This window comes from Lepidochelys kempii, chromosome 2 (assembly GCF_965140285.1).
Source record: "Lepidochelys kempii isolate rLepKem1 chromosome 2, rLepKem1.hap1, whole genome shotgun sequence".
In the NCBI taxonomy this organism is placed as follows: domain Eukaryota; kingdom Metazoa; phylum Chordata; order Testudines; family Cheloniidae; genus Lepidochelys; species Lepidochelys kempii.
The window spans coordinates 251,313,082-251,326,024 of NC_136381.1; the positions used below are offsets into that span (position 1 = coordinate 251,313,082).

Below are 12,943 nucleotides of genomic sequence, written 5' to 3' on the forward strand. Positions count from 1 at the left end.
GGCCCAGAATCGGTGTTCCACGGCATGAGCCTTCCCCAGTAACACCATGATCTCCAAATTGCCAGGGAACGCGGTTTTAGAGAAATCTGTGTTCATGTCCTCATCACTGTGCTGCCGTTGCTTCCTCGCCTGGTTTTTCAGGTGCTGGTTCTGCATAAACTGCATGATAATGCGCGAGGTGTTTACAATGGTCATAACTGCTGCGATGAGCTGAACAGGCTCCATGCTTGCAGTGCTATGGCATCTGCGTGGGCAATCCAGGGAAAAGGGCGCGAAATGATTTTCTGCTGTTGCTTTCCCAGAGGGAGGGAGGGTTGACTGATGACATTTACCCATAACCACCCGTGACAAATTTTTGGCCCTATCAGGCATTGGGAGCTCAGCCCAGAATTCCAATGGGCAGCAGGGACTGCGGGAACTGTGGGATAGCTACCCACAGTGCACTGCTCAGAATGTCTACGCTTGCCATGGTACTGTGGATGCACACTGCCGAATTAATGTGCTTAGTGCGGACGCATGCACTCGACTTTATACAATCTGTTCCCAAAAATCAACTTCTGTAAAATCGGAGTACTTTCGTAGTGTAGACATGGCCTCAGAGAAATGTGGTTTATGAAAGAGCATGTTTTTACCAGAGAATTCAAGAACCTGGGGAAAATGTTGAATGTTTTATAAAAGCTCTGAATACATTGGCTGAAAACTGATTTGGGGAATGCAGATATCAGAGACAGGCTGTTTATTGGGTTAACAGGTAAAAACAGCAGCTTCAATTAAAAAGAGATTTAACCCTACCCACAGCTATTGAAATAGCAAAGTAGTCTGAGCTGGTGAAACTGCAAAATGAAGACCAACTTGCCAAACCTGATAAACAAGACACTAGCTTAAAAGCTGTTAACAGATGAAGCATGAGTACTAAAAGTCATCATACAAGAGTTCCTGAGGCAAGTCCATGCATGGCAAGTCACCTGACGCAGCTCTGACTAATTTTGGGGGTAATCTGAACAGTATGGGCCAGTTCACCACAGAAACAATTTACAAAGACAAAAGCTATGTATGTGCATGTGATCAAAGATCAACAACCTTCTCAGGTGCAGTGTGGCAGCCGTGATGGTCCTAGTGAGGAAGGTGAAAGAACCGACCATACCAAGTGGCTGCAACTAATAGACAGCTGGATGACCAAGTTGTTATGCATTTGGATTGTGTAATTAGAACGTCTGCATGATTCAGAAACACTTTACAGACTAGTACATTCTGAACTGCAAAGACAGTGTGATAGTGTAAATCAGTGGCTCTCAGCCTTTCCAGACTAGTGTACCCATTTCAGGAGTTTGATTTGTCTTGCATACTCCCCAGTTTCATTTCATTTAAAAACTACTTGCTTACAAAATCAGACATAAAAATACAAAAGTGTCACAGCACACTATTACTGAAATATTGCTTACTTTCTCATTTTTACCATATAATTATAAAATAAATCAACTGGAATGTAAATGACAGGTTTCAGAGTAGTAGCCGTGTAAGACTGTATCTGCAAAAAGAAAAGGAGTACTTGTGGCACCTTAGAGACTAACCAATTTATTTGAGCATAAGCTTTTGTGAGCGACAGCTCACTTCATCGGATGCATCCAATGAGGTGAGCTATCACGCACGAAAGCTTATGCTCAAATAAATTGGTTAGTCTCTAAGGTGCCACAAGTACTCCTTTTCTTTTTGTGGAATGTAAATATTTCGCTTACATTTCACTCTACAGTATATAGAGCAGTATAAACAAGTCATTGTATGAAATTTTAGTTTGTACTGATTTTGCTAGTGATTTTTATGTAGTCTGTTGTAAAACTAGGCAATTATTTAGAAGAGTTGATGTACCCCCTGGAAGACCTCTTCATACCCCCAGGGGTATGGGTACCCCTCGTTGAGAACCACTAGTGCAAATATTGTAAATGGTAGGAACATAGAACAACTGGTTTCAGAGTAACAGCCGTGTTAGTCTGTATTCGCAAAAAGAAAAGGAGTACTTGTGGCACCTTAGAGACTAACCAATTTATTTGAGATAAACTGGTTAGTCTCTAAGGTGCCACAAGTACTCCTTTTCTTTTTTATAGAACAACTGGGGAGATGTAATAGAAAGTTAAACTGTATTATACGGTTCAGCCACTAGGTGGCACTGTGTGTAAAATACTTTAAGCTAATCTGAGCCATATCTGGCAGAGCATTAAAGGATCTTAGGAGGAACACATGTAGTGTGTATATGCAAGCTCTGTAACTAGCTCATATCTGGTACTGAAGTACATGAAGAAATGGATGGCTGTGGCAAGGATTAAATGATTAATAGACCCAAGAGCTCTGATGACTTTCATCATCTGTGGAGCCATCCTGCAGGCTATAGCCTGCTGCATACTCAGGTCCTCAGTATACAGAATGAGGTGAAACTCCAACCAGTGAAGAATATATTTTCCAGTACTACTCTCCTGAAAGCAACCGGATCTCTAGGGATCTGGCAGTGAGTTTTTATTATAACATTTGCACCAGTGAACAGTAGTTAGGGATGAATCTTTACATGTAAATAGCAGTGAGGGAATAGCTCAGGGCTCACCTATCTTTCACAGCCTCCTCTTTTTAACACAAACAACAAGAAGTCCTTGTGGTACCTTAGAGACTAACATATGTATTTGGGCATAAGCTTTCATGGGCTAAAACCCACTTCATCAGATGCATGGAGTAGAATATACAGGAGGAAGTATAAATTCATAAAAAGATGGGAGTTGCCTTACCAACTGTGAGGTCAGCCAAACAAACAATTCAATTAACAGCAGGATTGTAGCAGTAATGAGAGTGGCCCATTTCAAATAGTTGATAAGAAGGCGTGAGTAACACTAGGGGGAAATTAGGTTTACATTTTGTATTGACTCAACCACTCCCAGTCTTTATTCAGGCCTAATGTGATGGTGTCCAGTTTGCAAATTAATTCCAGTTCTGCAGTTTCACGTTGGAGTCTGTTTTTGACTTTTTTTGTTGAAGAATTGCCACTTTTAGGTCTGTTATTGAGTGACCAGGGAGACTGAAGTGTTCTCCTACTGGTTTTTGAATGTTATAATGCCTACAACTATTACTCACACCTTCTTGTCAAGTGTTTGAAATGGGCCAATCTCATTACCACTACAAAAGTTATTTTTCGTCCCTTGGTATCCTGCTGTTAATTGAACTGTTTCATTAAACTGACCTCAGGCTTGGTAAGGCAACTCCCATCTTTTCATGTATTTATACCTGCTCCTGTATTTTCCACTCCATGCATTTGATGAAGTGGGTTTTAGCCCATGAAAGCTTATGCCCAAATAAATGTATTAGTCTCTAAGGGGCCACAAGGACTCCTCCTTGTTTTTGCTGATACAGACTAACAGGACTGCCACTCTAAAACCTGTCTTTTTAATATGTTTGCTGTTCTCACCTTATCTTTCAGCTCTTTTCCTTTGAATTTGCTGCCAATCCATGAAAGGGGGCTAGGCAAGTGTATTTGCTTTTTGGCAAACAGAAAGCTGGCAACCCTACATGCGAAGGGGCCACGTGGCCAGCATCGCATCCAACTGCTTTTGGCTGCCCTAACCTGATGGAGCAGACACCTTTCCGCAGCAGGGTAAATTGGAGGTGGCATATCAGTGAGACTCAGAGTCACAACCTTCAGGACTGCAACCACTGAGCCAGGGCCTTAACCACCAGAGACCATACGCCCCGCCCCGATTCCGCCTACCCTTCCTCCCCCTAGAACTGTCGCCGCTCGCGCCTGCGCCTCGCTTTCATAGTTTAGCTCCGCCCCTCCCCTCCCTTCCTTTCCGAATTGGCGCGGCCTACTCACCTAGCCCCGCCTCCCGAGGGCCGTTTTGGCCCCGCCCCATCTTTTGACCTCTCCACTTCTGGGTCAGTGCTGACCGCGCCCGCTGTCCTGCCCCTCATCTCAGGGCAGTGCTAGCTACGCCTTCCTTTGAGCCCCGCCCCCTGGGCCCGCACTACCTCCGCCTTCCTCCTTGGCATCGGCGCTTGGGGACCATTCAGGCCCCGCCTCCCGTTGTCTCGCGCCCTCGGGGCTGTGCTGACCACGCCCCCTGGGCCCCGGCTGGCCCCGCCCTTCTCCCGCCCCGATCGGGGGCTGGGCTGGTGGTGGCGCAGCGGTCGCTGGTGCCGCGCCGTGACGCAGCCAGAGAGGCTGGGCCTTCCCCTCCGCCGCCGCTGGACGCTGACAGACCCGGGGAGATAGCGAGCGCCGCTGGGGTTGTCGGTGGCTCCTGTCGCCTCGCTCGCCGCCAGGGACCCGGGGAACAGTTGGCGCTGCTGCCGGCCATGGTTCCCCGCCCGCCGCAGGAGGGGCAGGGGCAGGGGCAGAAGCGGCAGCCGCCGCCGCCATTGCGAGCCGGGGCTGCGGGAGTATGAAGGATGGAAGCGGACGAGGTGACAATTCGTGAGCAGAACTTCCACAGCCAAGTGCGGGAGTACACGGTGCGTACGGGGGCGGCCCGCCCCGGAATACCCCCCTCCTGCGGCCCGCCCTGTAACCCCCCTTCATCCCGCCCCTCATGCCGCCCGCCCTGTAACATCCCCCCCCCCCTCCGGCTCTGGAAACGCTCCTCGTTCCGACCCCCATCCTGCCCCCCGGAATTCCACCTCATCCTGCCCCCCATGCCCTTCATGCCGCCTGCCCCGGACCCCTCCCATCCCACCTGCCCTGGAACCCCCTTATAGTGCCTCCTGCCCCCCATCTTGTGCTTGCAGGAACCCTCATTCACACCACTCCCTCATCCTACCCCCGGAATCCCTCTTCCTGCCACCCCCACATCCTCTCCCCAACCTCATCCTGCCTATCCTGGAACCCTCCCCCGATCTTGCTTTCAAACCTCCTGCCTGCCCTGGAATCACCCCCATATCTACCCCATCACATCCCAAAACCTCCCTCTCATACTGACCCCCCCATCCTGCCCACTTCAAAACCCCCTTTTATATTGCTCCTTTGCATCTCACCCCTGCCCCATGGCCACAGTGGAAAACCCCTGTGCTCCCCTTCCTGTCTGCCCTGGAGCACCCCTCATACTGTTCCTTTCCATCCTGCCTACTCTGGAATCCCTGTCCCTATCTTGCCCATTCAGCCCACTCTGTGACTCTTCCTCAACCTCCCGCCCCATCCTGCCAGCATGTGAGTCTCTTAACACCACCCCAGACCATTCTGCCTGCCTTGTATCTACCACCATTCTACCTCCCCTGTAATCTCCTCATCGTGCCCCTCACTGTTCCACTCTATAACCCCCTCAAAGTGCCCTTACTATTCTATATATCCCATCTTCACACTGCTGTCTCTGTATCCTCCCATCTTACCACACTACATCTTCTCATACTATTCTTCCCTCCCCTCATACTGCCCCATATCACACTCTGCCACCTCATACTGCTCTCCATTTCTAATACTACCTACTTATTTACCCATAGTGCCAATCCAACTTACTCTATGCACCACCCCATATTTCCTGTGATATTGCTTCATGACTCTTATCCATTATAGCCAGGTGCGGGAGTACATGGTGTGCCTGGGGAGGCTTACCTGTGCCCCCATAACACCCTCTCTGCTTTACAACTCTTAACCTTCCACAGATAAGTGATAGTGTACAGAGGACATATTGCGTCCCTATGCTTCTGTACTCCACCCGCCCATAGTTCCTTCATGCTGCTGCATTATGCCTCCTACCAGTTAAGTATAGGAGTATAGAGTATGCACATGTGTCCTGCCACCCCTCTACCATGCTGTCCTACAACTGTCCTCATTTCTCTCCTCAGCCAAGTGTAGGAGTACACAGTGTGTACAGAGGGCATACATTCCTTTCATACCTCCCTAAACTCCCCCTTCATACCATCCCCAGTACTGTCCGATGCTCCTCTCTCTCGCCCATAGTCAAACACAGAAATACACTTAGCATATGGGTAGTGTCTACCACCCATACTGCCCCAAGCACCTCTGCGAAACAACCAAATGCCACAGTACACACAGATAGAGGGATCTGACAGGGAACTCACCCTGTACTGTCTCATTCTCCCCCAGCCATGTGTGGGAGTATATGATGCATACATAGGTGCTGTGGAATGGGGGCTGACTATTACAGTCAAAGGTACATGCTATGTACAGGGAACATACCATTTCATACTGACTCACACCACCCTTACAAAGTTTGCAAAAATATATGCAAAGGTATACATTACTAGATTCAATTTTAAAATTGATCCCTTAAATAAGAATATGATTTCATAATCTAGTAACTTGTGGTGATATATTTTTAAATTTTATTAGACAGCAATATTAAATTTGGGTGGGCTATGTAAATCAGGTGGCATGATGGTGAATGGATTATTTGGCAGTGGGGACCTAACTGGATCCCTTAAGTACTCATTTTCATAGTTTCTAAAAAGGTGTAGAATTTTTTGTTAAAGTGTAATATGTTGTGGGTGGTGTTTGGACTCTACTGAAGCTGGTTCAAGTTACACATTTCCCCCAGTTTTTCTTAAGTGAGCACCAAAAGTTTAACCAAGTTTGGTGCATAAGGTCTTTTGGAGGGGGTCCCTACTGCAACAGATCCTGAGGCCCACCAAACATGACTCATCTATTTGACATATTAACGAATCTGTAGGAGATGTGTGTGATAAGGAGACTTCCATCAATGTGGGTATAGCAAATAGTGGCAGGGAGATGGTACAGGGGAGGAGGATTTTTTCAGTATAGAGAAAGGCTTGAAGTTTCCTGGGCACCCACCTTCCTTGCCCTCTCCCCCTTGCTCCATTCATGACCCCTCTATATTTCCTTTAATCTGCACTCCTAGGTATGTCTACACTTGCCTTCTTCTTTTGGCGGCATATAGTGTACCTCTACCCATGTAGCCCCCCAGCATGGGTATAAATAGAAGCGTAGACAAGGAGGCATGACTTAGGCCAGTAAAGACATGCTCGAAGAGTGTGGGTGAGTATGTGAGTACATATCCTGTGGCAACTCTGCTTGTCCAAACTGTGCTGCCAGTTACACTGTTATTTTTAGCACTGTACTATCCTGTTGCCAGTGCCTTTTCCCCACTAGAGGGAAAGACTCCAGAAGTGGGGAAAGGCTCTGTTTGGGGGAAGCAGCGGGGAAAAAGCTTGGGGAACTCTCTGCTGCTGGAGCCTTTCCCTGCCACAGGGAGGGAGGTTTCCCAGCTTCTTCTCCCCTGCCAGAGCCTTTCCTCCCCTCAGGGAAAGGCTCTGTAAGCAAAAGCCTTTCCCGCTGCCTTCCTGCTGCAGGAGTCTTTCATTGACATGTGTCGCCACACGCTGCACTGTGGAAGCAGCTTGCTTTTCACTGCAGCATATAGCTACCTGTACACTACATGCCGCTGACACTGGTGTGTAGTGTAGACGTAGTCCTCGGGTCTCCTGTGTACCTTCTTATCCATCAGTGCCCTGCCTGTGTTTTGCTCCCACATGTGATGCTTTCTCTTGTGCCTCGTGAAGGTGCCCACATTCTGAGACTGGAAGCATGGCTCCATGTCACCTGTCCCTGTACAGCCAAGTATGACAGTACACAATGCCTGTAGATGCCCAAAACCTGCCAAAAGCTAAGCAAAGATTAACTCACCTATACGTGTAAATGTCCCTGAGGCAGTAGCTTAGATCTTGTACTAGGACCTACTTTGGTGTAATTTCTGTCTCTCAGGGGCAGGGGCGCACGGAAATAAAAATCTGGCTGCTTTTGGAAGGGCACTTCCTGTGCCCCCCCTCGGCCTGAGGAGCTTGCTCTCCCTGGGTGGCTGGAGGAGCTCTCTCTCTCCTCGCTGCGGCCCTGGGACTGGAGAAGCTGGCTCTCTTCCTGTCCCCCTGCATCCTGGTGGAGCTCGCTTTCCCGCTGGCCCGGAGGAGCTGGATCTCCTGTCTTGGCCTGGCGCGGGCCTCACTCTCCCCGCCCTGGAGGTGTTCTGTGCCCCGCTGACTGGGGGGCCCCATACCCTGCTTGTCCCCCCTTGCACACATCCCTGCTTAGGGGTGTGGCTTATTTGTACCCCTGAGTGATATAAATTTTGCTGACAGAAGCCATAGTGTAGACATAGCCTAAGATTACTTGATGATCTTGCTAGCAGTGCCTATATTTAGATAACTGAGGCAAAGTATTCTCAGTGAAGGACTTTCTATTCTTAAGCCATTCTTGTGGTTAATTGCCCGCTTCATTTTATGTGGTTCCTTGCAGTGTTTAACCCCATATGCTTAACAATCTGTCCCACCTTGTATTTAGCCGGTTACCTTTTCCATACCTCAAGAAGAGCTGTGTAAAGCTCAGAAGCTTTTCTCTTCCACCAACTGAAGTCGGTCAAATAAAAAAGTATTACCGTATCCACCTTGTCTTTCATATTCTTGAGCCAGTTTATTGACCTTTAGTATTGTGCAAGACCGTCTGTTTTCTCGGGGTTTTGCTAGAAGGGATAATGTTGAGGTAGTTCCATGTGTATTTTGTTAGATTCCATGTACAGTGTGACCAGAGAGTTTCATGAATGCATTTTAGAAGTGTAGAAGTAGTCCCTATCTATAGCTAACTGAGAGTGTATCCTTCCCTGCAGCCTCCTATACCTCTTAACAATTACAAAGTATATGGTGAGTATAATTTTAGCACAATTTTTGTATCTCCTTAAAGCTTGCTGAAGCAAAATGGAGTACACAGTAATGCTCTTGTGCACTCTCCTGTTACCCTGAGTCTTGTTGCCTGCTAATCAAGATAATACACACAACATCCACATCAGGAACTGTCTTGTAACCTAAATGCCACCACTTCACAGTATTTTAACTATGCACAAGACTCACTGTTATCTCCACAACTGAGATAATATGCTCCAGCCTCTGATGTGTACATATAACATCAATTTAAACCAGGGTAGGAGACAGTGATATAACTAAGGGCAGGTCTTCGTTACCCGCCGGATCAGCAGGTAGTGATCGATCTCTGAACACGCTCCCCATCGACTCTGGAACTCCAGCTCGCGAGAGGTGGAAGCGGAGTTGACAGGGGAGCGACAGCAGTCGACTCGCCGCCGTCCTCATGGCCCGGGAAGTCGACCTAAGATATGCCGACTTCAGCTACACTATTTGCATATCTTAGGTCGACCCCCCACCCCCAGTGTAGGCCAGGGCTAAGGGAAGAGTTTGACCTTAGTTCCGTAGTGTTATAATAGAGTGAATTTCTGATGGATTACGTGACAGTATACAAGTGAGTGAACTTTACCAAATCTACTAATATTGTAGCAGTTTTAAAGATTGTGTGATACTATTTTTATTTGTCTGTGTTTTGTGTTAAGAAAGCGTAGTTCTTGTTTCTCCCAATAGCATACCTTAGGAAGGGAAACAACAACATTCTTGTAGATGAAAGAAAAGAAATAATTTCTGACGCTCTTTTTTTAAAAACAGCTGTATGAAATTCCTAGATTACAGCTCTGTGGTTTGATAAAATTCCTAAATAAATCCTTAATCTAATCATTTCTGTGTTATAATTGGCCTATTCTAAATGTTTCATTTCTGAAAACAGGTAAAATAAAACTGACATAATCAATTTTTTCTTTAGTAAAGGAGTTCTCTCTTCCCCTGGATTGGTGTACTCACTGCATGGAAGAAGGCAAGGACATGTGGTATGGGCTTTAACCATGCCACAAATTTATTAGTCAAATTACATCCAAGGTACCCCTCTGGGGACAGTCCACTGCAGTCAACTCGCATCCCATTGATCATTTGCCAAATCTTGTGGGCTCCCACCGTCGGGGGAGCCAGTCATCACACTACGAGAGTCTAAGGGCACTTCCATTTGTCTGCTAGCATCCCTCCTCCTTCCAGGGCTTGAGGCGACAGCAGACTTCGACCCCCAGAGAGCACTGCCATCAAGCACATTGGTGGGGCAGTCCCCCTAGGGTAGTGCCCATGCCCCAGTTTGTTTGCTACAGGGCTTAGATATAATACTCCCATCTCATAAGGAGATGCCACTATGTTACTGTACTTTTTTGGATCTGAAGCCTAAATCAGCGAGCACTGGGCACCTGCCATGAGGAGGCACCAGCATCAGTTGGGCTGCTTCCATCCCATTCTGTACGAACTACCTAGAAGTTTGGCCAATGCAATACCGAGATCATCCAGGAACATATTGGCACTTATATCAGAGAGATGCACTCCTTCCTCTAGATAAAGCTTGGCCATACTCCGAGCTGTGTGACCATGTCTGATAATGAACCACTTCAGGACTCCAGCCATGTTTCTACTTTCTGTGGTCCTTCCTCTGGGCCATATCCACCTTTTTGTGGGTGTACTGCAGTCCGCCAAACCTTGCGGGCCAACATCTCCAACAGTACTCTTCCCACACTGGAAAATGCGTTCACCATCAGTCCAATATCCTGCTTAGCCTTCAAAATCAGTGTGAGGTTGGAGCATGTTCCCAGGTTGTTCTTCCCTAGGTGGATAATGACGATGTCAGGCGTGTCCTCCCAGGGTGCCAGTCAATGCAAGAAGGGCATGAGCTGGTCCCAGGATATGCCCTGTCTGCTGTGCCAATACAGAATCGCATCCCTTCCAGTGTCCACCTGTGAGCCTCTTGCCAAATTACATTTTCTCTTGTAAGCCTAGTGCACAATGGTGTGCTCTCAAATCCACATCCTCAACTGTGTGTGTGCTGCAATACATTCTTTGATTGACATGGGGGAGGAAGCAGACACGGTTAAAACCTGTGGTGCTTATAGCCCACCCCCTGCATTACCTTCCACTCGGGCAGCTGCCGTAGGACTGACGGATGCTGGATTGCCAATGTCCTATAGCCTGGACCTCTGACTCACCTGTGCACAACTGGGTAGTCACTGTTGAAGTCTCTGTTCAGAAAGAGTTGGGAGGCATGCTCTCCTGGTGGCAAGAACAAGAGCTGTTTCTGAAAGACTCCCACAAACTGGAATTTGGTTCGGAAGGAATGGTCACTGTGTAGAAACAGGGGACCCCCCTCACTGTGTTGGCATTGAGCTACATATGTGTGCAGTGCCTGTACAGGATGCAGATTCATCTCACCAGAACGGTGCAGAAAAACAGCCTCCGTGAATCCCGTTTGATCTGTTTTTGACCTGTGGACCTTGAGCTGTAGAGAGTCACCTTCCCACTGCATGTCATGTAGTTTGCGAACCTGCCCTGAAGAGTCTCCTTTGGCTGAAGGCACCAGCTCACTGACCTGAAAGGGCTCAAAGAAAGCCAACAGAAAGGCTTCCTTGAAGAGTACAGCTTCACACCTGCCTACCCAAGAATGGCAGATGTGAGGAAGAACCTCAACTAATTGTTTTAGTACCTGCAAGGTCACTGTTTTCCTGACATTGCTCTCTGTCCTAGCCCAATCTTCCAGGATCCTATGGGCCATGAATCCCCTACAGGGGTCCAGATGACCTACAGACCTGCAGTCAAAGGACACAGCTAACTGGTTAGCTATTGTTGGTGGTGCCAGCCCTTGCCTATGTAGTGAGATCATGAACTGCCAGGTTTTGGGGATCTGGGCCCTGGGGAGACTCTCAGGCCGCGAATGCCAGGAATGCCTCAAAGGCCGCCATGTAGGCCAAAGAGTTGCATGGTGCAATGATCCCTTGGCTGTGGATACTGTTTTTAGCAACCAAGATTCCATAGGGCTGCCCGCATCTGGTCTGGCACCTCTGTGACCTCTGGTGCTAGTGCTCTGAATCTGTCAACTGGCCATTGAGAGAGAGAGTATAAGTTATGCCTTTGTTAAGCCCAGGTACGTGCTTGTCAGTGAAATGAATGTTGCATTGGAGAAAATGGAGAACGAACCTCATTATCCTTACAAACCTCATTATCCTGGCAGATTTAGCGGCCTGAAAGTTCACCAAGTGAATAATTGCTTGATTATTGCACCAAAACCTGATCCTCTTGTCCTTGAACTCCCCATCCTGAATAGTGACCAGAATGGGGAAGAAATCCAGGAAGGTGATGTCCTTCAAAATGCCAGACTCCCTTCATTTCTGGGGCCACTCCTGGGTACACCCGTGCTCCCTAAAATGCAAGCCAAAATCTATCCTGCTTGCTGCGTCTGAGTGGACTTGCAGGTCAGCCTTGATCAAGTAAACATCCCTCCATACAGACATCCCATTATAGTGAGTGAGGAATCAGTGTCAGGTTGCCAGGTCTTCCTTCATCTCTGTAGTGACCTTCATAAAGTGGTTTGGCCCCATATCTCAATGGTAGCAGTAGCAAACTGCTCACAAAAGGCATGCTTGGAGGCTATGACTTTCCATATAATGTTCAAGTTGTCCAACAGGGATTGGAGATCCCCTAGACAAATGTTTTGGTCCTGCTGACTCTAACAACAATATGTCTTTTTAGCACCACAAACTTGTCCCAAATTAGGTGGGACTGCCGCTGGACTGTGTTGTGCTCAATGCCTAGGTACATCAGTGTGTTCTCAGGTCCCTCAGTTTTTTCATCAGCTCTGGGAATACCCAATTTGCCCATCAGGTCCTGAAAAACCCGAAGGAGCCCCTTACACTCATTCTGCCTGAAAACAGAAAATTGTCCTGGTAGTGTGTCACCTGTTGGCATCCTGCATGCCTCCTGACTGCTCAGTCCAGCCTTGTGCTGAATTTTTTCAAAGGTTGCCCATGAAATAGCACAGCCCATGGACATTGCACTGTCCACATAAAACTGATCATGGAAGAGGTCACAAGTCAGCTGGGTGGCTTGGGAAAAGGAAGAAGGCTGACTTAATGTCATTCTTTGTAAACTAGGCAAAAGGGCAGTATGAGGGGACCATGTGCCTAGTGTCGAATGATGTGTAGCACATCGTGCACAGCCTGGGGTTGATTGCATTGTTCACCGATTTCTCCCTTTTGGGTACAAGAGATGGTGAATGAGGTGATACTCACCAGGAACTTTTAGG

The 12,943-nt window shown here is 47.7% G+C and overlaps 1 protein-coding gene across 3 annotated transcripts in view; it reads left to right on the top strand.

The window, feature by feature from the left end:
- The first annotated feature begins 4,103 nt into the window (after nucleotides 1–4,103).
- The window catches only part of LMBR1 (limb development membrane protein 1), a 151,821-nt gene continuing 142,981 nt past the window's right edge, over nucleotides 4,104–12,943 (top strand). For 2 of the 3 annotated variants that reach the window (XR_012157623.2, XM_073334557.2), the window contains exon 1: nucleotides 4,105–4,488. Coding sequence is in view for 2 of the 3 variants with exons in the window: in XM_073334557.2 (XP_073190658.2) it covers nucleotides 4,426–4,488 (63 nt within the window). In the remaining variant the exon portion in view is untranslated. Of the gene's footprint in view, nucleotides 4,489–12,943 lie in introns of all 3 variants that reach the window. The other variant, XM_073334558.2, reaches the window with a different exon arrangement.